The sequence below is a fragment of the Gopherus flavomarginatus genome, chromosome 5 (assembly GCF_025201925.1).
Source record: "Gopherus flavomarginatus isolate rGopFla2 chromosome 5, rGopFla2.mat.asm, whole genome shotgun sequence".
Taxonomy (NCBI): Eukaryota; Metazoa; Chordata; order Testudines; family Testudinidae; genus Gopherus; species Gopherus flavomarginatus.
The window spans coordinates 19,353,234-19,379,070 of record NC_066621.1 but is presented as its reverse complement, the minus strand read 5'-3'; the positions used below and the strand labels follow the sequence as shown (position 1 = coordinate 19,379,070).

Sequence of the window (25,837 nt, the reverse complement as noted above, 5' to 3'; positions counted from 1 at the left end):
ATAATTTATGTCTGAATATTATAAGCAGGAGAAGAGTGAATTAGCCCCCTACACTGCTCCCTTGGGTCACAAGCTGTAACAGAAGTCTGATCACAACTTCAGTTTACAGAGAAAGTGGAGAGACTCCAGGTCCTAAATCTAACCAGCTCCCCCCAACCCTGATACAATTATATGCAGCGCTATGATTTCTGCTAAGAGTCTGGCCTTGGTTTCAGATAGAAAATACACAAGAGTAGATAGACTAATTTGTATTTCTGATGACACTTGCTCTTTAGCAATCTTAACAAAAACAGGACTAAGTTATTAAATTCCATGTCTAGTGTAGTCATTTCCCCAGGTAACGCAACAAGCTTTAAAAGACTGAAGGTATTAGGGCTCAGTGAGCCCCCAGAAGGGTCCAGTTATGGAAAAAAGGTTCCCAAGTAATAGCACCTGACAATGGTTATTTAAGTGCTGACAGTGTGCTTGATACCACACAGAGGAGGATATGGTTCAAACCCTAAGAAATTTCCTTAGAGTGGACTGTACTTTTGCACAGGGTCTAACAGGTGTTTTAACATGGCTTGTCTGGAATGGAGGACATGACCAACTTATGTTATAATAAGTCTACAGGAAAATCACAGGCTGTATTCTTGGTCTTCATTGCAGTCCAACAGTACAGTTCAGATGCAAGAGGCACAAGTAGGAGGGCCAAACTTCAAGCAGTGCAATTATTGGGACTGAAAGGAGGATGGAACAAGGTCTGATGGGCCAAACCATTAGCCAAATGCCCTCCAGTCCCTCAAGGTGGGCTATAAACCAAATCAAGTCCATTACCAGGATATACAGGCAAAGAGATCTAAATCAATTAGCCATTAGTTCTCTCAGATGCAGGAAATATAGCCAGTGTTGAGCACTACTGGGATTAAAACTGATTAGTCAAATGCAGAATGCTAATAAGCCTCCCTCTTTGTCCAGTAAAACATGATCCACATTTCAAGCTTGTGTCTCCAGCTAACTGCACAGTTAACTCACAAGGTCCCAGATATACTCCCTGTCCAGTACACCAAGCCCCCCACCTACATCAGGATGATTGATTGTGCGGAGACCACTCGTCTCATTGTGCGGAGACCACTCGTCTCCTCCTGCTCAGAGAGAGAAACCCTGCCTGACAAACCACTGTAAACCAGCAGGCATCATACAAGTCTCGCCTCCCAGTGCAAACAGCCAAAGCTGCAGTGGGCTAGGGAGCTGCAGTGTGGTGGGGTTGAGTTTCTGTCAAGGAGGCCATTCTCCCCTACCCCACCCCTGATATTTTTTCATCTTTTCAACACATGGGAAGGCAAAGTCTCTGCAGAAGAAATGATCAAGAGCAGGCTGTTGAAATAAGGAACGCGAGACTGTACAACACACCAACTTCTGCAGGGATACAGACCAAAGGCTGAATCGTTGAAGCAATACAAAGCTTTTTGTTCCCAGGCCAAAAAACTGCTTTAAGATGGAGCTGACATGAAGACTATATTGCTCTTTAAGAGCCAGGATTTCTTGATCATCCAAGCCATTGAAAAGCACTTACAGACACAGATCAATGAATACACTTCAACTGGACAGAAGGGTTTTTTCCTTGGTTTAAGATAACCCACCCTTGGGATCCAGCCAAGAAGTAGGTTGGATATAATAGGTCATCCTCCGCAAGGCCCCTGGGAAACCAGAAATCTGACTCCTGTTGACTGAGCAATAAGTTCAAACCCAAATGCTGTAAAAAAGAAAGCCATCTATCTTTGGTAACAGGGGCCATATAGTTAGACCACAGAATATCAGGGTTGGAAGGGACCTCAGGAGATCATCTGGTCCAACCCACTGCTCAAAACAGGACCAATCCCCAAACAGATTTTTGCCGCAGATCTCTAAATGGCCCCCTCAAGGACTGAACTCACAACCCTGGGTTTAGCAGGCCAATGCTCAAACCACTGAGCTATCCCTCCCCCTATACCTTACTATCTGCATGTGTCTCAAATGTATTCCTCACAACATCCCTTCCCCCCCATGAGGCAAGAAAGGGCCATTATCCCCATTTTACAGCTGGGGAACTGAGGCAGAGAGGCTAAGTGACTTGCCCAAGGTCACATAGGGAGTGTGGTATAGCAGAGATTTGAACCCCAGTCCCCCAAGTCCTAGGCTAGTGCCCTAACCACTGGACCATCTTTCCTTCCTGTTGGGTCCTCTCTTCTCTTCAAAACAAGGATCAGATAAGTACAGTAATGCAGCTGGAAAAAGCGGGGGTTCAGAACAGATTAGTTCCATAACGCACTGAGCAGGGCAAACTAGCACTGCAGGGTGTGAAACTCAGGGATTTGACTACAGATACCCTCCCCAAACACCACCTGCTCTGGGAGAGGTAAAAATAAACCTGGGGAGCTCCTTGTCATGGTCTCTGTGAGAGACGACTTGCATCATGAGTACAGCTCAACAGACATACTGCACAACACAGGTTAAACTACAAAAAAGATGCAAAGGGATAGCTCTGGTGTAACCACTTCCAAGACAGCCGCACTCATGCCTCCTGGCAGGAAGAGGCTGGCAATGCATTCGCCCGGTCCCAGCCACTAAAAATCATTTTGGGGAGTGGGAGGGAAAGGAGAAAGAAAGGGGGAAAAGAAGAAAATGGAAAACTTTTCTACTGGAAAAATGCTGCTATTCTCCACCTGAGCGTCTAGAGCAGCTGCTGCACAGAGGATCTAAAGGAAATCTGTAATACAGCACAGCCTATAGAAAATCATATGGGTTAAGAACAAAGCAGCTGCACGTGTCAGCCCATTTCTGAAAAACATTGTCCATTTTACCAACATCTCCTTGCACAATAGCTGAAGCAAAAATGGAAACCCTTCTCCTCAGGCCTCTTCACTAATGACGTCAATCAAACAAACTCCTGGCTATGGCTACAAACAGTCCTGCGAAGGGGGGCTGTCACAAAGGAAAATGCTAACTGGTCACCATTGCATTGGACCCAAACTATATCCTATTTCAACACACACATGCTGTAGTGCTATTTGACTTGAGAGGCAAGTTCTAATTAGTAAGTAGGGATCTACAGCAGTCACAGGATAGACTCCCACTGGGAACAAATGACGGGTACCGCCTGGCCAATGCAAAACCCAAGCAGCAAACTGCAGTAAGCTAAGGCTTACTATGGCAGACGCGCACTGTGTGTACAAATACATATTAGCACCTTATCGGAGCTGAGATGCTGTTCCACTGAAGCACTTAAATGGAGCACTTTGGGTTTGGAAAATGTAAAAAGGCAGGATTTCTCACTGCGAAGCCCCCCTTCGCTTTCTCACGTGTCGCTCCTCCAAAACACCAGAGCCGAGGCAAACAGAAGCTTTCACTAGCCCTCCCTTTGGCTGCTGCTGGTTAAAGGCGGGGGGAGGAAAGGAGAATAAGTATTTAGGGAGCAATCCAGGGGAACAGAAAAGTCTCTGCCATAAGGAAGTCAGCTTAGATTATGTTGGAGACATGCAGTACTATTATTTTCCTTATCCTGTATCACTGAAGCTGATCTTTCGACAAACTGGAGCATCTGCCAGGAGCAGCCTGCAAAGTGCCAAGCATACGAAACAAGGCCATGGCCACTGCATTACAAGTGTTGACCAGCAATGGGCATCATCCTAAATTCTGCCCATAAAGTACTTATTACACTCTCACACTTTCAGAGAGGGCAGAGGGTGAGAGAAAGTAAGTATTATCTGCCACTTAACACACGGGGAACTGAGGTACAGAGAGATTAAACTATTGGCCTAAGGACACAAGGATCCTGTATCTGAGTTCAGAATTCTTGAGACCAAATCTCCTGAATCCCAGCCCAGTTGGCCTTAGCCACTAAGCCATGTTTCCTTACCTAATTCTACCAAGGCCTTAGCCATCTTCCATTCATATTTAGAGGCAGACATATAAAAGTGGAGTTTTTTTATTATTCCATCTGCAGAGACATCATGAGCTTCTCATAAAATCATTTTCCATCACAGGCTTCGTAACAGCGAATTTTAGTGCATTCCTGAGGCAGAGAAGATCTTTTATGTTCGAGCATCAATGCCTTTTCATTGTCTTCCCAGGGGAGAGAGCACGACTGGCATCTGGAGAGCCTGAAAAGGATCCTCCATCCTTCAAAAGCAGAGTCTTATATAAGCTTTGTTCAAGGGCTTCTGCTCCAAGGCATCTAGAAATGTTATTTATAGATTTAATCTGTGGAATATTTGCGGGAGCCTACAAGAGAGACTCCAATGTGAAGACAATTAGGAAGTTCATTCCAGGGAGCCTGGGTGCTGAAACAAGCCACACAGGATCGGAAAATGAGACTTCTTTATACTTTCTTACATAGTTGGCTGCCACAGTATACAAGACAACTGGCTGACGGAGCTGGAGATATGAATTTAGAGGCAACCCTTGATACTTTCATCTCTATATTAAAACTGGGTATTTTTGTTAAGTGAGATTACAAGATCGAGAGAGAAAATGTTTGAGACCGAAGCCTAAATTGAACTTCTACAGAACAAAATGCGTTTTCTTACTCAACTTCGAATGGGCACTGAAAAATTCACTCTCGCTTTCCATTCTTGTGCTTAGGAGGAGAGGGGAGGGGAGAAAATGGACTGCGTAATTCCCAGGAAATGAAATCCAACTTTTGCTCTAAAGAACTCTGCTGTAGGGCTTACCTCGTTTAGCTGTCTTGGGAACCCAGAGACATGTTTTTCTTCATCTTAATCTTATTTAAGAGATGGATTTTTCTTCTGTCTAGAAGGGATCATGTTACATCTATATACTACAAGGAGGAAGGTCTGGCAAATTAACACCTCAGAAGAAGCAGGCAGGTTGGGAGCACATGAAGGAAAATGCCTCCTGGTCACACCAACCATCACAGGAGAACAAAAAGCTGGAGATAAACATTTTGGACAGAGCAGTAAACCTAGTTTGATTTCCTCTGAGGGTATACAGACACCAGCAACAACTGAAGAACTGGAAATCATAAAAGGTTTCAGTCTCTCATTGGGGCTCTTTAGAGACAACCTCCAGCCCCAGATTAAAGAGATTTGGGGAGAATAGGTCTTTCCTCAGTCCCCAGCCTTCACTTACAAGCATCTTAGGCTTGACTGGGGAAGGAGATGAAGGTCTCTTTCGTATGCTAAGAGCCACACAATGGTCGTGCAGCTTTGTCCACCAATCCTCTACTGCTTCTTGGACAGGCAGAAGGGGATACACTAAGCCAAGTGCTCTTTGAGCTGCTGTGTTATCTCAAGCTCTTGACTCCATTAACCAAGCCAGACAAACAATCTCTCTGCACCATTACTGTTACAGTACCATTTCACCATAAGTATCTTACCTACCAAGCGGGGAGAATTTAGCAAATTGCGCTTCGGACGTTTACCTCTCCACCCCATGCATCAGAAGGTACCTCTGAAGATACAATGCTATTCCTAGAGTAGGTGGTCTTTGTACTGGTTACATTTGCCCAGGGATGAAAGTTCATTGAGGCACCAGAGCGCCCAAGCAAGTGCCATGCCTTAGACACTACTGCCAACCCCAAGAGTTCACTAAGTTCTGAGATAAGCTTACATACATGTTCTTTTTAAAATCAGTTTGGGGTTATTTTTATCTGCAATTAGATTTTGAACTTCTCTCACACCACAAAGACTAGAAACCTTTCTTGTAAATTCACAGCTCAGATTCTGACGGCATTATCTGACTGCAGGAGCCAAGCCTTGAAAAAACAACAAACCACTGTCAAATATTGGGAGACAAGAAAACTGCAAGAGCTGACATCATCATCCAGGGATCCACATAAAAAATCAGCTCATGGCCTATCATTTCTCAGGAGGCAACAAATCTAAAGCAGCCAACTTCCACCTGACACACAAGACAGAGCTTTCTATGATGTCTGTCAACTTTGGTCTTAAATTAGGCAGTAAGCCAAAGTTCATCTTCCTGCTAGGTATGCGGTTACAACCTCTGCAACCCTCCCTCTCACCATCCAATGCCTGTGAGAAGGTGATTACTCACATTATATGACATAGGTGGGGGTCCTACATGAAAGGTAGATAGGCCACCAAAATCAGGACACTGACAGCTGTGGAAGCGCCACACACAGAAGCTATGAGATAGGACTTATGGTCCTGGTCCTCTCATTCGTTTTCCCTTCTGAACGCAAAGGCAGATTGAGAAAGCTGCTCACAAGAAGGGATTTGCCATTACGTCAGACTTTGAATACAACACAGTAGTTGAGCACAGTACCTGAGATCCTTTGCTGTTCCTGAGAAAAGTCAATGCCTTCACCGATGGAGCTCATGATTTTCTCAATCTGAAAATATAAAAACAGTATATTGCCACAGTATTTTGAAAGCCTCAGCAGAAAGTGATAGAGGCAGGCTTGGGAGCTTGTCCCCATGCAGCTGCTAAAGATTCCCAGGTGACAGGGAAGGAAGGGAAGTTAAGAACCCCACCAACCCATAAGGGTCTGTCCTTAAAACTTGGCCTGGAAGGGAGATTTTCTTAAGAAAGAACGGATCAAAGAAGGAGAGAGGGGGTGGGCTTGGGACTCCACAGACCCCCATCCTTCCCAACTGCCGTTACTGTCTTGTGAAGAGTCACCTATTTTTCTGCATCCACAGAAGGATCTCACAAGATTCCTCTGTGGAGTACCAAGTTTAATTAGAGGAGGGTGAGGGGGAGAAAAGGCCTCCAAAGCCATCCTTGACAAACATGCAACCCCTCCTTCATCAAGCAAAAAAAGCCTGAGAAATGCAGTTCACATTTGTGGCATGCAGCAGGTGCGCTTCACTTGGCCTCTCTGTTTCTTGACCACCCTCCTCTGCCTCAGGCACCCTAACAAGGCACTCTACTGACAGCGGGGCTGAACAGCCAATGTAAGCTGTTTGCAAAAGTAGCAGCATTCTGGGATAAATGCTTTAACAGCCTGGAAGAGGGGAGAGAAAACAACCTTACACCCAGAAGTAAGCAGCTCAGAGCCCACAGCTCCAGGCAAAGCCCATTCGATTTTCAATCATAGCCAAAGGAAAACCAAAGGAAACTTGTATTGCCAGGGATCTGTCTCCCCTCACAACCTTCTTCTTGGACCTGGACTTCATCATCAAATTTGCCCTAAAACTCAAGTTTTGTAAGTTAAGATTTTTACAGAATCTAAAAGACCAAATAGAAGTTTTACTGTATATTTTCTTAAACGCCAACAGAAACCTTTCTAAAAAAAAAACAATCCCTGTGAAATTGACCAGGCTAATTTCACTGTCCAGGTTGAGAAACTCAAGAACTTGTGCATCGACAGTGAAACTTAGAATTCTTACAACTTCAATAAATTACGGTATTAGTAACACAAGGAAGAAATTGTAATTAAAATGAGATTTTCTGCTCTTAATTACAACCTGCTATTGCCTCATGAACAGCAGTAGGAGATCCTCAGGAGACTTAGATTCAGTTTGAAATCTGGGTGTTGAACCCTACAACAGCTATGCAGGAAGTCTCAAAAGTAACCCCCCACCTCCCCATGAGATTGCTGGTCACATCTCGAGAATGCCCTCTTGCAAGATTTTGGTGCACTTGTTGCTGGATGGGACGCAGATGATCAGGGACATGCGAGAAGAGTGGAAAAAAAATTCACAGAACTTATTTGGATCTTAAGGGATGGTTTGGGCAAAAGTGTATTGGTAAGGGTAGAAAAGGTTCTGAATTGCTTTGGACCTGTTCACTGGCTTTACAAAACAACTTATCTGAAATCGTCGTCATTTGGGAAAGCTGCTTAGCTTGCTACCCTGATGGCACTCATCCCTAGAGCGATAGGCTTTTTTGAAGATACCAGCCCTAAAATGCTTTTAGGGAGTTTGATGCCCAACTTGAATGAAATTCAGTGGGAGCTTAATTCCCTAGGCTTCTCTGAAAACCCTCATCATGAAGGACTTCTGCCAAGTTAGATCTCTAATACAATCCTTCCCATGTATACACAGTGGAAGGGGCAATTCACTTGCCACCTTACATCTCTGTATCAGGGAAAAGGCATCATGCAATCATATGTAGAAGATAAGGATTTTACTAAGGTGTGAGGAGGATTCACTGCACTGAGAAGCCACGGTCATGGGTATTTCTAATGTGTCCAACATAGTCAGAACTATTTCACTGGGGGCTTTGAAAACCAGTTTGAAATATCAGCTGGTAAAAACCAGACAGGAAGGAATTGAATTATTTTCTCTCCCCCTCACTCCCAATGGCCCACACAGACATGCCTTTTTCTATGGAGGCCTTGAGGTCTAATGCCGATCTTTAAAAACACCCTTCGACTGACAGACAGACTTAATGGGAAAATTCAGATGCTCTACCTATAGATCTCCTGTGACATCCAGGAAAAGAATATTTATTGCCTTTCTTCCCATGGTACCTTAAACAGGACTGCCTAACATTTAGCTGATGAGAACTACTCTGACCGAAGCTGTGAATGGATCACAGATCTTAGTGGGTCTGATACTAAAGAGACAAGTCAGGTCAGTGCAACACCGGCTACGTACACCAAGGTTAACACAGCCCACCTTTGCTCTACAGAAGCCTGAAAATGACAGATAGGTGAAGGAACTAGCCAGTCTGGTATACGAAGGTTCTGATTCATAGAAGACAAGTGCATTTATAGCTTTAGTTAAAAACACAGACTATTTGGTCCAAGTGACCGAATTTCCCCCTCATTACCGTATGCTCAAGGGCCCCTCTAAAAAGATCCGACCAACAGTAAGAGGAGATGTGGGCGACATGAATATCCATACTGATTTTAGTGGGCAAACAACAGCAGCCCTTTAAAAAGCCCAGCACAAAAAAAAAGCATGTAGCAAACAGTGCAATTTATCTTGCAGCATTGTGATCTCTGGAGTCTTCTATTCAGATAAAAGTTACAGCGCTGCTCATCGTGTCATTTGATCTTGCTATTAAGGCTCAGACACATTCTAGTTCAATAGGAAGCCCTGTAAACACAACTTTAAGGGATAGAGGAAAGATCTCATTTCTTCAGCTAATCAACAGCCTACGTTTTAAATCAGCAGCTCTGCAGTACTGACACAGTAGAAATGTGGGATGAGCTAAACTGGCGCCTATTAAGAGGGGAAAAAGACTGAATTTAAAAGCCAACCTGCCTCTCACTGAGAGCATCAAAGGCAATACCAAATGGATGCTTATTAAACTTTGCAACTTCTAACATTCTTCAGCTGGGGACGAGAAGGGGGAAAAGCAACCTTCCCTTGTCCCCACAGTGCTCCTGAATCTCAACTTTCACTTAAAAACACCATTTCCAGCCCTCAAGGTTGTGATGAAATATGAAAGTGGAAGTGATGTCTGCCTGAGTCTGCAGACAGCCTGGAACAAACAACAAATGTGAATTGCTCCACACTTCTCAGTGAGATATTGACTGGGGAAAAAAGGGGAAGGGGGATTTTAGTGTAAAAGTTAGCATTTTCACTGCTAATAATTTCAGCAGGAACATCCCTTAACATCGCCAATCTTGAACTGCCTCCTACTCTTTCCCAGCACCAAGTCCATGGCTGACAAAACTATAGCCTTCCATGGTGCGCTTATGTATTGTTGCTACTAAAATCCACAGAATACTGTAGAAGATAAACGTGGGGACACTGTAAGATAAGTTTACTATTCAAATAAACACTGGGGCTATCGTATTGATTGCCTTATTTACCTCTCATATTTAATCATTAAAACTTCCATTTTTTAAATTTGAAAACAGGAGCTGCTGCAAGGTTTCTAGGCTGCTGCCACAGAATCTGGAGACCGTGCTGCAGAATTTGGGTCCAGTTTGCCATGGAATACATGGATAGTTGGTGTTTTTAAGAAAAACACAAAAACAGTACCATTCTAGAGTTCCAGAAGCTTAAGGGCATTAAGTCCTGCACATTTGTGGTGATTAATTAAACCTGTTACAAGATTTTAAGCAGGTGCCACTATCTTTCTCTTAAAGACATTCAGTTCAGTTACAAAAAGTCTGAAAGTTTGAGGAACTCTCAGATGACCTTCTGGAGCAAAACACTCACTTGGCCCAAACCAAGTTTTTACTACAACCACCAAACACCAAGGAATAAACTTTGGATGGGGAAAAAAGAAGGAAAACATGTTTGTTCAAGCAACCCCAGCTCCCTCAGACCGCTTCCCAGCAGGAGGCAAAGCACTTTGCCAGTCTCTTACACTGTGGAATGATCGAGCTCTGAGGATGTGAAGCGACTGCTGCTGGCACTGCTGGGGAAACAAAGATCACAACAGCATGTTTGAAGCCAATTCAAACCCCACATTTACACCCCCTCTGCTCTCAGGAGAACTGACACCCAGCTGAATACCATTCCCATGTGCCTCAGGGAAACCCCCTCCCATCAGCTGCCTAGCACAGCAAACCCCCTCTAACTCCCAATGCTTGTTTCTAGGAGGGTGATTTGGGGCTCCCTTGGTACAAGCTGAATCCCTACTCCCACACTAGACCACTTGCAAACCTGCTCTGCCACAGCAGGTTCTCCCCGAGGGATGGACAATGATGAAAGGGCAGGAAGAGTTTCCCTCAAACTACCCGTTTTTTCTCCTCCCTGTGCTTCTCCCCAAGGGCCGCTGAGGCCAACAGGGCAGCATTTCGGCCCTGCAGAAGAAGCACTCTTAGATTTATCTACGCAATAATGAAGGACTCTCCCCAGTTCATTCACTTTCCCCCAATGTCATCAGAGCTTCCTTCGAAACTCACTTCTTCCCAGTGAGAGTATGGGATGATCCTCAGATGCTACAGTGAGAAAGCACAATAGAAAAAAAACAGACCAGGGGGAGGGAGAAGGGAGTAGGGGCTGCCAACTCAGCAGAACAAGCTTTCCAGTGGTGCATACAGGGTTTTCCCAACCCATAATCCAGGGAGGTAAAGACCGAGGTCAAAATCTTTGACCTCTGCATTACTATAATTGTTCTTGGTATTTGCTAGACTGCCTGGAAACGCCACATGATCATCTGAGTAATTAGGTGGACTAGATGAATTCCCCAGACTTGCACAGTTGAATGTCAACTGTCCACAGGGGACAGTAATGTACAAACACTGGAGCATAACACTTATTACTGTGATGACCACAGCCTCCTGCCGCTCACGGGAGGTCAGCGTTCTTCTGCAGCTAGGTTCACAGCCTAAAGCAACTTTGAGCTCATTTTAGCAGGTAGTCAGGCAGTTAGACAGCACTATCTAGCATCAGCAACAGTGGAAACCGAACATGTTTGGAGTGGAGATAAAATCAACTCCTTTTTTGTCCTTACAGTTACAAAACAGTTCTGCAGTAGAAGACAGCAACGAACAATTGTTAATCCTTTAAAAGCATCTACAACACTTATTAACTTTCACTCAACGGAAGCTGTCTACCATTTGTAAGTTTCATTAACACGTACAGTCCCATGGCTATACATTACCTTTTGTAACCTCACAGGAGTTGATACCCACCAATTGTGAAAGACTGGCTTAATCCACAGGTCACTGACTCAATCGAGGGGTCATTAGGCACTGAAAAATGTAGTACAGTCTAAAGAAACCACCTCTCCCCCACTCCCCACATGCTCTCTCACTCTGTGAACCATCCCAAAACAAAATGAATCAATGTAAGAGCACCCATTTCCTAGAATCCAGAAATAGAGGGCTGAAAGGGACCTCAGGAGGTCATCTAGTACATTTCCTGTCCTCTGCTGCATGGACAGAGCATGCCGACTCTCAACCGTATGCCAAAGCACCAGGACAAGGAATAAAATGGAGATATTTTGGAACAAGTATGTGGCAATGCACGAGAGTTCTTAGGCTGTTTGTTCCCACTAGTGAATTATTAAATACAACAATGTTTAAACATTCGCTTCTACTCAGACTGAGTTGGTTCTAGTTTGAACTCTCAGACCCCTGGCTATTTTTGGCTTAACTCACCATGTTTTAAGTACTGTTAGACACTGCTCCTGCATGGGTAATTTTACATCTACAGGGGCCATCAACTTACTTCAGAACAGAAGGTCTTTTTTAAAAGGTTAAAAGAAAAAAAATCAGGAAAAATATTTACTGGAAGCAGCATAGTGAAATCTAAGCTAAACAGCTAGCGGAGGACATGCTTGATGCTGAAGATACTGCTTGCTCCCCGCGCCATACACAATGAGTGGATTCTGACAGTGCACTTCCTCAAGAAGAGCCCTCACCTCACAGAGTTGGGAGCAAAGGCATCATCTTTCAGCGTGAACAGCAACATGAGCTGAGCACAAAATATTGTCTGGCTATAATACGGTCCTAGATGTAACCATTCATGCCAAGTGTCCTCAGGCAGCTGCCACTAAGGTGGCCTCAGGGAAAGAGAGGCCCTCTCCGAGTGGGCACAGATCACTAATCTTCCATGAAAACACCAGTATCAAGTCAGAGACAATGCAGGTCTTCCGGGATTCTCCTCTCTGCCTCGAAGGCTACAAATGAAAGAGGGCATCCTTGGTGGCACTATTCCACAGCCCAGCACAGCTAGCTCCAAAGTATTTTGTTTGCTCTCTCCTACCTTGGGAGACATGAAGCTGCAGAGCCCGTTTGAACACTAGGTCTGATACTCCACTACAGAGCTAACACCTCAGTCCAGAGCCAGCCAGCCCATTTATTCAGAGTCCATGGAGAGAGGCAAACAGGGAGGTGCGTTAACAAGTCACTGGCTCTTTTATCATTTCAACCAGGAGACAGCCTCTCACAAATCAGGCTGTCAGCACGGATTCATCTGCATGCAGGAGGCAGGGAAAGGAAACTTCACTGGAAGAGCACCAAGGCATGCAGGGACATGCTAATTTGACACTGACCTCTGCCACCAAGGCTCATCGGCAGCTAAGTAAAACGCGACCTATGGTTAAAAAGCCCTCAGACTTGTCATCTACACAGAATTTTGTACTCACCCCCACTTGCAGCACCAGCGATTCCCAAGGATACCCCAAGGTTATCCCTACAGAAACAACATACGCCTGCGATCTGGATAGCCACAACTGTTTCAGTGGCCAAGATCTATTGGAGCCGAGGCTGTGTTATCCAAAATGGTTTTCAAAGCACCCGCACCCCCAAGAAAATGGGCAGTCAAAATACATAGCTGCTTTTGGCAATAATCACCCCTGCTGTTCTGCAACTCCACCTCTTACAATCACAACCAAAACATAAAATCATCTTCCCTGCAAGATATAAGCCTTACAAAATTGCTCTGTTTAGAGTAAATATACATTTCGTTTAGCCAAAGAGGGCAGCCTGCTGGAAGGGGACATTTTGCGTATGCTAACTAGGAAGGTTGTAAGCATTCCTAACAGAGAAGAAATAGAGCTGCCATGTCAGCTAAGATCTCTTGAAGGCACTCTCCTCCCTCTCCAACCCTGCCCCAGCCTTTTCCAGGGAGACTACTACTAGGAAGTCAATACCAACAGGGACTGTTCAGGGTACTGATCCAGGTGTGCTTTGCAAGCGGTCTCTAAGTTAATTCTGGGCCATGGAAAGATTGCTTCTACAGGGATAGTTCAGGGCACTAACAAGACAGAACAGTTGTGGATTTTAGCTTTAAAACGTTTAATTTCAGCATTTGTAAAGCCAGGCAAAGCATGCTGCAAAAAGGGAAAGATGGTGTCAGACATTACACAGGCAGCTCTGTTCGCACCCAGTTCTACCAAGATACTGCAATCATGAAGTATCCCAATCATTCAGGTCCTAGGCATCTTGAATAGGGATTTCACATCACCCCAATCCATGGGCACTTTGGCTTGAGTGCATCATCCACCAGGTACTAGGATGAGATCCAGTCAGTCCTTTTACTTAATCAGGATTTAAAACCTCGACCTCTCTGTCAGATGGATTTCATTTAAATCCTTTATGCTATCCAGAAGTCCTCTAAAAGTTCCTCCTGACCCAGATGTCACTGGACACTGCCTGCAGTGCCCCAGGTATATTAGTCACATTTACACAGCAGTTTACACTATAAGTGCTTAGCTCTATCACCACCCCTACAAGGAATTGCCCCAATTTTAAAAGCAGACTAAGCCGTTTGTCCAAAGTTAAACTGCAAGTCAGTCCCATGGTCACTCCTTATTCCTCTGGACCTGTGCATCAGTTTCTGAAACTAAACAGGATGGAGACCTCATTGGACAGAACAATGTGGGTGTGGCGCTTATGGTTTGAGGAGGGGCGCACCTGGTTGCTTAGAGATATACCCCTGTTTTTAAAAGCTCAATAGCAGACCCCAACATCACCACTTTCAACAGCGAGTAGACTCCTAAAAAACCTCAACTCATTTTGGCATCATGTACTAGGTAATAGCAAAGAAGAGCCATATAAACAGATCAGCCCTCGTGCAAGCTTTTTCCTCCCTACCACCAGCGACTAGATAGGTTTAAAGGTGAATTGTGAAGGTTTTGCTAAAGTAGGTCTGTAAGATCCCAAAGGAGAACACTGGCTGTGTAACAGCTACCTCCCTAAGGTACCCACACTACAGGCTTCTTCCTCAAGTCTCTTTAGTACCTAGTGCTTCCTTAGCTTATTTGCCCCTTTGCGGATAGCATCTGATACCACCTCGTGAACACTCCAGGATCTGAGGAGCCTTGGGGATCTCAGTGGAAAAAATAAATCCTGTGATTAACTTCCTCTACTTCTAACCCTCCTTTAGGTTTCCCCCTGCCCTTTCCAGGCCAGTATCGCATCATCACCCCAGAAGCTTGACGGGTCACAGTGAAGTTAGGACAAGGCCACTGCTTATCAGCCCACGTACACTGGCTGATTGCACAGAGGTTAAAAAATGGCAGCACAGTTACCTTTATCCTGACTATTAGAGACACTAACGTTTAGTAACAAACATGCAGAAATAAGTCACCGATACTGCCTCTGATGTATGTACAGTGTTAGTGAATTACTGTGACACCCTCCAGCGCTAGCATCATTAAGGATCTGTTGGGATTTCCATTATAAATCCTTATTATCAGGGGTTCATAAACTTGCATGTAGAAATTTGCCAGTAGCTGAAACAGACATACTGCCAGGGCTGGAATCTTAATTTATTCTTGAAAGCCACATGCAAAGTTTGGTTTAAAAGGGCTGTGTCATTGTAAATGGACATAGCTGCAAAATAAATAAGTGACAGGGGTTTGAATTCCATTATTTTTAAACTCGTGCAACTGACAGAGTGGTGTATTTTTAAAATGAAGTCTCTCTACTGCACACAAGTCCTGATCTTTACTAACTTCATTTTGAGGTTTACATTTCAGACAGCAATGGAGCATCTGTAAAGCATGCATGATTGGACAATCGGTTATTTTCAACTGTATGGATTTTCTGGCAGTGATTTATCAAGCCAGCATTATTTTGGGGTTGACGAGGAAGAGAAACAAGACCACTGAAGCAAGCTTTAGGAACACGGATGCCTTTTTTGCTTGCAGGTGAAGTGTACTCAGCTGAGCAGAGAATGCCGCAAGACTGATGTGTTTGACCTAGCACAGCAGAAGCCAGATACTCACTGTATATAGCAAGTCATTCATCAGGTTGCTGCAAACTGAGTTGCAATGGCTATCGGGGGGGGGAGGGGGGGATGTTACTATCATACAAGGGAGATGAATACAGGAACCTTGTGACTGGGACCAGACGAGCCATGAAATGTTTGACTTTTTTTAAATGCTAAATTAGAAACATTACCTCAAGACTCGGGCAACTTCTCTTTGTCATCTAACACACCCTAAAAGCTAAGAATCAGTGATGAGGAATTCTGCCACCCTTAGCTGACATCCTGATACTTTTTTACAGGCTTCTCAAGGCCAGAGTGATCCTCCAATGTGAGGTAAAGAAGGATGGCTGTGACTGCTGTGACTACTCAAGCTTTTGTTGATTTCAAGAGGGAACCTTAACTTTGCAATTGAACATGGATCACAGTGATAGCCCTGGTGTAACTATCAGAGTATGGAGATTGAATCAATCAGTGTTGCCCTGACAGCAACCCTGAGGACATCATAGGAGGGAGGGCAAAACGTTATTTTATTGGTGAACAAGAAAAAACAGATGTGAGCAGCAGACAAGTTCTCTGTACAGGGCACAGATCTAGGTCTGACATCCATATGTGAAAGAGGAAAAAAAAGAACCACAAATTCATTGCAAAAATGACAAAATGACATTTAGCCTGAAAAACTGAAATGTACTCAAGTCAGGAAAGCAAATTTTAGTTTTGACACTTAAGTACAATAGTGAATAGTTCGTTACAAATACTTAAGCTAGATTTGTACAAAGGCTTGAATTCTCTAACTGCAGATTGCTATATGAGCACATGCACAAAATGAATACGTTACAGCCATACTTACAGTAATCAACAATATTCCAAAAAGGCACGCTAGCCAAGTTGCTGTGGCTTATGAGTTTCCTATTTCAGTACGTTTACAATGCTCATCCTTAATGATCCCTTAATATGGAACCCCCTGACAACTAAAGAAAGAAAACATGGGAAAACTGGTTTACATATTCACATGTATTAGTTACTCCTCTCTCAAGCGCTTGGTGTATTATAATGTTCTTTTAAACAGAGTTTAATAAAGCATATCAAGTCAGGGTGCCAAACCGATGGCTGTAACCAGCACTAGCTGCAGTTTCCAAGTTCTCTGCAGCCCCACTGCAGTAATCTAACCTCAAAGTGACAATGGCATGGATAACCATAATAAGGTCCAAATCCAAAAGAAAGGGCTTTCCAAGACCCAACAGGAAGCACACTTGACAAACACCGTTCCCAGGGTATGCAGAAACAGCTGGCAATCCAAAAAAGCCTCTGTGCTGATATGCTCCATTCATCAGGGTACAGATAGAATTTTTGATGTTAGGGTTAGCATTAGAGTTTAGTTTGTCTCATTCAACTCCCTGACAGTTCACCCAGTTTAACTGGGCATAGATGGGCTTAGCTGCATCCACCAGAAAAAAAAAAAAAATCAAAATATAGAGCTGGGCATCCATTATAACAGAGACCATAATAGGTATTTCTTCACTGAACATGAAGGGTGGCAAGACCGAATCTGGCTCAACCTTGCTTGAGCATGCCCTTGGAGCAGATGAGCAATTGTCCCATAGTAGCCTCTGGGATTTCTTAGACAGAAAGGAATGAAGCCACTCAAGAGTGACTGTCAACAGCTGCTGACACATCCCCACAAGGTCAATAGTATCAAAGAAAGTTGATAGATCAGGACTGACAGCTGATTTTTTATCTTCACTAGAAGGAAGTAGCACCATACAGGCTGTCTCTGTACTGTATATTTAGTCCTTAAAACAAACCTGAAAAGGATCAAGAGACTTAAGGCTCCTGCTATTCATTTTTCACCACCTTCTCTATAATCCAAAACTGAGATCGGAGCTGGGACAATAATTCCATCTCTGAGGCTAAGTGACTACATAAACCACTTGGGACTTTTATCTCTGTTGATGATGCTTGGCTTCTGTCATCAGCAGAACCATTCCATAAAATTACAGCCCCATAAATCAGTTCTGTTTATTCAACGTATACATAATATAATATAGTAGACTCCACTATAATGGACTTCTTGGCAGGATTAATATCGAAGGCCTGAAAATTTAATGCTGTTTTTGTTAACCGAAAGAGAAGTTATGAAAACAAGTCAGTTGCCCAAAAGCAAATTAAGTATATAACAAACTTAATAGTTAGCACATTATGTCCTTCTCTAGCCATATACATATTCCAAACACGGCTACACATGGACTCAGTAGATTTATCAAATTACTTCTTTCAGCACATTCTCCAACGGTTCATTAGTGATATGGAAACACATTCTCTCTTTCTGGTTTAATGTGATCTCAGAGAAACTCATTTGCATCAGGGTCAAGGGACTATTGGTTTACATTACCCTACACTTTACTTTTCAGTATGACTCACAAGACAGAGCCGAAACATTTTTTTTAAAACAGAATTTGTAACACTTGAAATTTCAAAGTTACTATGGTGGATTCACAATTTCAGACTGCACTGTACACATTTGCTCACAAGACCATCATCCCCTCTATTTATACAGATGGGGTCAGACCTAGTAGAAACAGTAAAATTCAATATTAAACACAAACTGCAAGAGGAAACTGTTAACATGAAAACATCTTGTTAACTTCAGTTTAGAAGTTCCTCGCCAGCAGTCATTTTACATTGTATACACCAAAAAATCCCAGATCACTTTATAATCTGTGCTCCTGTATTTTCATAACACCTTTCAGCCAAATGCACTGACTTAAGATACATACCATGAATTGCAAGCTGCTCAGCAAAAAGAGCATATCCATTTATGCATTTGTACAGCATCTAATATAATGTGTCTTTGGAACCTTTGGACCCTACAGTAATATTATACTATACAAGGATCAGTTCACGAGTTACTGAAATGCAGCTCTCTCTGGGGTACAATGTTGCAGCTATTTCTCAGCTCACAGAAACACTACAGAACGGTTTAAGACAGGAGGTAAACAATTAGTTAATTGAAGCTGCAAGTGAAAATTAAGGTAGGCAGAAGGCAAGCAGAGTGAGAATTTGGCAAGGGCATTAGTGTTGAATATCCCTGTTTTTGAAAAAAGTGCAACGGGATCAAAAATGATCAGATTGGTCACATTTTTTTAAATATTTGTTACACAGCATTCATAATTTACATTAAATGCATCAAAAGCTTCAATTCCAGAATGTTGAGGTAACATGCTACTTAGCAGTTCAAGAAAAACTGATACCACAACTCAAGCGGCTATGCAATGAACTGAAATGGTTATATTATTCCAATATATTGGAAAACTAATTTAGCTACATACCCAGCCTAGCACCTGTGACTGGTGACTTACAAATCTGAGAGAGAAAGAACAGAAGTCATTGTGCATTTAGATCTGTATTTAGGGCATAAACATAAAACTCTGCAACGAAGTAAAAATTCCTTCACATACAGTAGCTGATATTTAACCTGCAACATTGCTACGCTGGTATAGTGATACGATTCAAATAATAAACTGTTTGCTTACTCCCATGTACAAACCCTGCTGTAAGATCATGTATTTGCATTACTTGAAAAATGTGCTTCTCAGATCAAAACCCCAGGAGACCTTTACTAAAAAAAAAGTGAGATTTCTGTGCATTTGACAGAAGGCTGCAGCCCTTCCTTTCAGCATGATTTCTCCACCTGTGCTCCACAGCCTACAATAATCTCAAATTGGTTTCTGAGTAAAAAAGTCAAGATGTTGGTTTTGACCTATAAAATTCTTTATGGTTTGAATCAGTTGCACTGTAGTCTCTCCCCTCACACTCTGACAGCTGAGATCAGCCAGGGAACTTGAACTGGCCTGGAGCTGTAAGTATGGAGCACTGTGCATGAGAGGCCCCTCAAACCTGGAACTTTCACTTCCCTTTATTCAACAGAACAGTAGGCTGCAGTGTGCTCAGGAGGTCTGCAAACATGTATTTATCCAGGCTTTTCCGAAAGCTGGAGTTAGGCTGGAAGCAGTTTTAGTGTTGTTGATATAGACAGTTTATTATGGTTTGTGATTTTAGCAGGCATGCTATCTATATACAACGAATAAATATTTTCCGTGGCATCCATTTGCTAAATACAGACACCCTTAGCTGAGAGGAAGGATAATCTTTCAAGGCCTCCAGATGGAAGGCCTCATCACTGGAGGTTGAGGGGAGATTTGAGTTAGAGAGTAGGGTAAATGTTGTGCTCTAAATCAGGGGAAATGAAAAAAGAGTAAACCTATGTTGCCTCTTATCAGACTCAAGCAATTCTCTCTAGATTACTTTATTAAGTCTATTTTAAGAGACCATCAAGGACATTCAAAGCTTGGTGTAGACAGGCTTGTTTAGAAAGTAGCAGGAATCAGACGATAACATTGGCCACATTTACATAGAACAATAAAATATTTCAGCATTTTAAATGGCTAAAGAGAGGAACATTGGAATTAATCCTCAGAAATTAAAGCCTGCACAAAACAAGTGACAGAGGCCAGAAAATGTGCCAAGAATATTTTAATTTGCAAACAAAACAGACCCTGCCTGGTCCTGAAATTCAGAGGGCAAATTAAACATGAAGATATAAACACACACACACACACACACACACACACACACACACACAAAAAGAATTAAAAACTTTAGGAAGTAAAAGCTGCTGGGAAGTGACAAAGGAGATTTTCTTGTTCATCAAAAAAGGATGACATTGACTAAGGCTGAGTCACCAAAGAGGTGGGACCAGACAAGAGAAGACTACAGAAAGGGAACAGGGGAAGGATACATCAGGAAGGAACACCACACACTGGCCTTGGCACTTCATTATTAGAAAGTTTAGAAGAACTGCAGAAACAAAATATGGAATTCAGTCACAGACATGACCTTAAAGCTGTCGGTCTCCCAGTGTCCAAAACAAAAACCAAAAAAAAACCCAGTATGGTGTACTGGTTTCTCACAATCAGATTTTGACTTGAATTGTAAGTATTTTAACAGTGACCTACACACACAAAGCCGTAAGGGAGCTGTTACCCAGCAGATAAGTCATACTGGCTTGTCAGAACAAGTACCATGTTACTCACAAGTTTACGTATGCACAAAAGTAACTATTCTGGCCCTCTCTCATTTTGCACTTTTTGGTGATATTTTTACAAAATAGTGGCTTTTTGCACCAAACACAAAATCAAAAGTTTTGTATTTCAATGCAACTGTTTTTAATTATCAAAACAAAAATCTCAATTTTCAAAATTAAATTTTTTAAAATAAATAAATTACTACAGTACAATTAAATGATTTCTGCTAGCTATGGCAAAACAAACTAAACCTAAAACCCTCAAAAACCCAAAGGTTATAGTCTCAGAGAGGAAGGTTGGCCCAGTGATTAGGGCACTAGCTCAGGACTTGGGAGACCGAGGTACAATTCCCTTCTCTTCCACAGACTTCCCGGTGACCTTCAGCAAGTCACAGTCCCTCTGTGCCTCAGTTTCCCATCTGGAAAATAGGAATAACAGTACTTCCCTTCCTCACAAGGGTGTTGCAAGGATACACAAGTGAGAGACTGCAAAGCACTTTGAGATGTACTGATAAAAAGGCCTACCTAAGAAATAGGTATTGTTAATTCACTAAGGATCTCATTCAGCTAGTTATGCACATGAGCAGTTAATGGGGCTCCCATGCTTAAAATTACCACCATGCTTGGTACCAGCTGTATTGGGACCTAAGAGAGCTGAGATCTTATATGGGTGAAAGGACACAACAGATGTGCAACAGTTTACTCTCAATGTTGATAGTAATGAACCATCAAAAAAGATGAGCCAATTCAACAGCATCTCTACAATTCCTGAGAGTGGGGAATTGAGAAAAGCAATTTGACTTTATAGTAGAACATCACGCTCCACTTCAATTATTTATATGAAAGAGGGGCAGGGCAGTGTTGTCCAGTGCCATCATTAGACATGAAGTATTAATTCATCAGCTAAATAATTCACGCTCTGGGGAACACATGTATCCAAGTGGTTTCTGACTGATGAATCTCTGCTGGATTGTGCATTTCCTTTGTCTAACAAATCTAAAATAACATGCGTGTTTTATTTACAGTTCTCTTATCCTCCTTCATAAGAACCGCTCTTGTCAAAAGGGCTAAAACCAGAACACAAAGCAGCCACATTACTTTATAGAGCTGGTGCAGGGACTCAGCACGGACCACAGAACTGCATTAGAAATTCAGCACAGGAGCTGCTCATTTAATGCTCGACAACTGTAAATATGGTGGAGGAAGAAATATCGGGAGCAGGGTCTGAAGCTAATTCTCAATGGCCTGGCCAATTCCTTGCTACTGCATGTATGGTAGAGGCCAGATTTTTTCATTGACAGATATAGCCCTAGAAAACCAACTAGTTCACGACACAAATATTGCAGTGCATTATTATGACAACACAAGAGTGTAAAAGCTGAAACTCTTTATGCTAAGGGACCAGATGAAGGAATAAAAAGGTCACAATTCACACACTAATTAGGGAAACCCAGGGCACTGACTACTATAAATATCCGACCAAACCTCACTGTACCAAGAACACAGGTCCCTTAAATAATAAAGGCAGCTATTTAGGCAAAAATAATTCTGAGCAATGAACTGCCTCTGTGGGGTCAACCAGACAAAAGAATTGATTGTATGAGAAGCCAGTTTTGCCAGGAACTTGTGCTCCTTAAACAAGGGGAAGATAGGGTAGATCTCACTGTCAGGAAGTATTATTGACCCTTCATGTAATATACAACACAGGGGTCCACCTAATGAAATTAACAAGCAGCTCATTTAAAACACACACAAAGGAGTACTTCACACAACACAGTCAACTTGTGGAACTCATTGCTAGGGGATGTTCTGAAGGCTGCAAGTACAACTGGTTTCAAAAAAGAATTAGATAAGTTCATGGAGGACAGGTCCATCAGTGCTATTAGCGAAGATGGTCAGGGACACAAGCCTATGCTCTGGGTGTCCTTAAGCCTCTGACTGCCTGAAGCTGGGACTGGATGATGAGATGGATCACTTGCTAATTGCCCTATTCTAGTCACTCCCTCTGAAGCATCTGGCATCGGCCACTGTTGGAACAGAGGATACTGGTCTAGATGGACCATTGGTGCAACCCAGTATAGCCATTCTTATGTTAGCACTTGGGTTGCCCAATTCCACTCAGAACTGATGCCTCAAATGTTATGCATACAACAGGAACTACATCGACAGAACTTTAGCTGTTAAGTGATATTGACCCAGAAACCATTTAAAAATGACCCTGAGCTCAATACAAAATTCTAGCCGAGAGTGCACGTGTGGGCAATTTTCTGCCTGTCTAGGTAAATCAATCAACTGTCCCACATCATGAACGAGTAGTCGCTGAGCCCCAAGACTGCAGTGGAAGCACTGTGTTTTATTTTAGGCATATGCTTTAGAATGTGCAGCTTAGTCACTGTACACGAACCGAGGCTGCCTCACATTGAGCCATATCAGCACAGCTGGATATTCTCTGCTCCCAGAAAGGGAGAGATCTGACAAAATCATCCCAAGCTACATCAATGCAGCTCATGTAACACTGGTGGAAGTGATGAGTACAAAGAGGCAGTTGGAGATGGAAATTCATGCTTCGACGTACCGGAACGTAAGATACTTAATATAGAAAGCCCAGGACTCAAATCCCTCGGCCAGTACAGGCCTGCTCCTTATATTTCTTATGTTTTGCCTAGTCTCATTTTAAACGTTGGAAGCAATGGGGATTTTACCCATTTCTCTTGGAGACCATCCCATAAGATCTCGCTGTTGGGACTGTTATCATGATAGTCCACCTAGGGTCTCATTTCTTAATTTCATCCCATTGCTCCTAGTTTAACACTCTACGTAATTATCCCTGCTTATAAGCCCTTCAAATGCTTGTATATTAAACGTTTATAGGCTCATAGAACCAAGAGCTTAGAGATTAAGGATATCTACTGCCAAACGTCATCTATTCCATTTCCCTAGTCAATGCGGGACCAGTTGGGTTCTCTACAGTATATTTTAGAGAGTTTACTCAAGCCCAGCAATGAGGCTTCCACCACTTCCTTTGGGAGGCTATTCCTCAGACTAATAGATCTCATAGTCAGGAAGCTTTTCCCCCATTAGTGATCTGGCAGTTCAGTTAATTATTGTGGTGAAGTTCCACTTAAAATTGGGATCTCTCTCAGTGTAAGCAAGTAGATCTACCAAATGGATAAGACAACAGAGAACAAACTGTGATATAGCCTCCTTGAGGAATGAGAAAATGGTTTCTGGATAGCTCTAGAAACACTAGATCCTGAAAGGAAGACGCAAGACTGGGACTCCAGAAACCCATGTCCTACTTCCAACTATGCCATCAATTCACTGAGAGGCCTTGGGTAAGTCATAATCTCTGCATCTAAGTCTACAAAACAGAGATGATAATGCTCAAGAACCTTTGTAATTACTCTGGTGTCTATGAACTCAATCCAAAAATCTATCCTATATAGAACAGAATCCCACCCAGAAAGCAGTTATTCCCAGAACAATTACATTACTATGTTTTCTGAACCATACACTAACTAGTTGCCTTTCTGTTTGTTCAGGATTTCAGCAGGGCATTCATCCTGGGAAGAAGGGGAAGGAATAGTTTTCACCCAACTGCTCATTACATGCTACAAGTCTTCCAAGCGGTTCTATGAGTATTGAAACAGCTCAAGGGAGTGGAAAGCTTTGCATCACTGCAACTTTACCAAGAAAGCTGGGCATCCTTAAACCAACAGATCTTTTAAAATTCTGTCTGACTCTTATCGCAACATTTTAAAGGGAGAAAAGAAGGCTGAGAGATGAAGCTCAATAATGGAGGCAGAAAACAGGCACAGACACAAGAGATTAATTGCAATTGGTTTATCAAGGAAGCCACTGTTCAAAACCCCAGAATTTTCTTATAAAAATACTATCTGCCTTGGAAGGACAGGGCCTGGCACTATTTGCTTTATTAGAACTCTAGAGATGGAGTTGTGCTTACGAGGTCATCCAGTCAGAAAAATACAGTTGATTCAAATGCTTTAAGACTGCTAATTGGTCAGAATCCCCAATCCACTCTAGTCACCGCAGTTCATGCCCACGTGCTCAAAGGAAATTGTTATAAGCACCTTGCTGCAAAGTCTGCTAAAGAAAGGCATTTTCTGTCTAACTGATGAGGCCATTTCTTTGACAAATGAAACATCCCAGTCACTTACAGGGTAGGATCCACACCCATCAACATGGTTATCACCAATTTCAGTAATGTGACAGTAACCACAGTGCTTTTCTTCTAAGCATCTCAAAGCACGCTACAAAAGAGAACTATCCTTCCCCAATTTGACAGAGAGGGGAAATAAATCAAAGGAGGAAAGTGGTATTTGCTCAAGCTCACACAAGGTCCACGGCAGCGCAAGGAACAGAACCTAGGTCTTACTGATTCCTAATCCTGTGTCCAATTCACTGGACCGCAGTGCCTATCCAAAAAGGCTTGACAGTTTCTGTTTACACAGAAACATCTTGGTAATCAGCAGTAACTTACATTTACACAGAAGTCGAACATCATTAACCAACAAGCTCTATTATCTAGTGTCCTGCCAAATTCTGGTTTGCACAGTTACTTTTTCTCTACTTAAATACACTCTACAGTTTGAATTGGATATTCTTTACTTTATCCTAAGCTGTTGTGTACTATCCTAGAGGGCTGTTAAACACTAGATATATGTTTCAACCCAGGTGGTTGTATTTCCAAGGTGGATGAACTCATTTCTGTCCAGTTTATAAAGTGTCTTAGGTCTCTTTTGGATAACAGGCACCACATAAACATAAAACTATTAAATATCATTTGGCAATCAGTTTGCCTGCATGCAACTGGGGTGGGTGGGGAAGAGGGCTCTTCCAAGCATATGAACTCAGATAGATGCGCAGAGCGAGATCTGAAATTGTACTACAGCTGAGAGAGGAGGAAGAGAGAACAAATGCACTAGCTAATGTGCTCCTGAAGCTGGGCTGGCAGCATCTCTCTGCCTGGCACCAAATGGTCCCCTCCCCTTCCGAAGCATGAACATAAGTTTATGCTCTCATATAAAATTCATAGTGTGCTGTGACTGCTGTGTGCTCATCTCACGGCTGCTAAATATTCATGAACCAATTACGAAAAACAAATTTATCACTTTAGCCCTCAGCCAAGTTCTGAAGGATTCAAATATTTATGCTAACGAGAGGCTCTACCTAATGCAGTTCCTCTCTCACCCAACTTCACTTCCATTCACATGAGGGATCAAGC

At 42.8% G+C, this 25,837-nt stretch overlaps 1 protein-coding gene across 6 annotated transcripts in view; it reads right to left on the bottom strand.

Moving 5' to 3' along the window:
* ANKS1A (ankyrin repeat and sterile alpha motif domain containing 1A) overlaps positions 1–25,837 on the bottom strand; it is a 175,074-nt gene that overhangs the window by 58,599 nt on the left and 90,638 nt on the right. For all 6 annotated transcript variants that reach the window (XM_050953009.1, XM_050953010.1, XM_050953012.1 and 3 more), the window contains one exon: positions 6,265–6,331. In XM_050953009.1, the coding sequence (XP_050808966.1) occupies positions 6,265–6,331 (67 nt within the window). The remainder of the gene's footprint in view (positions 1–6,264; positions 6,332–25,837) is intronic.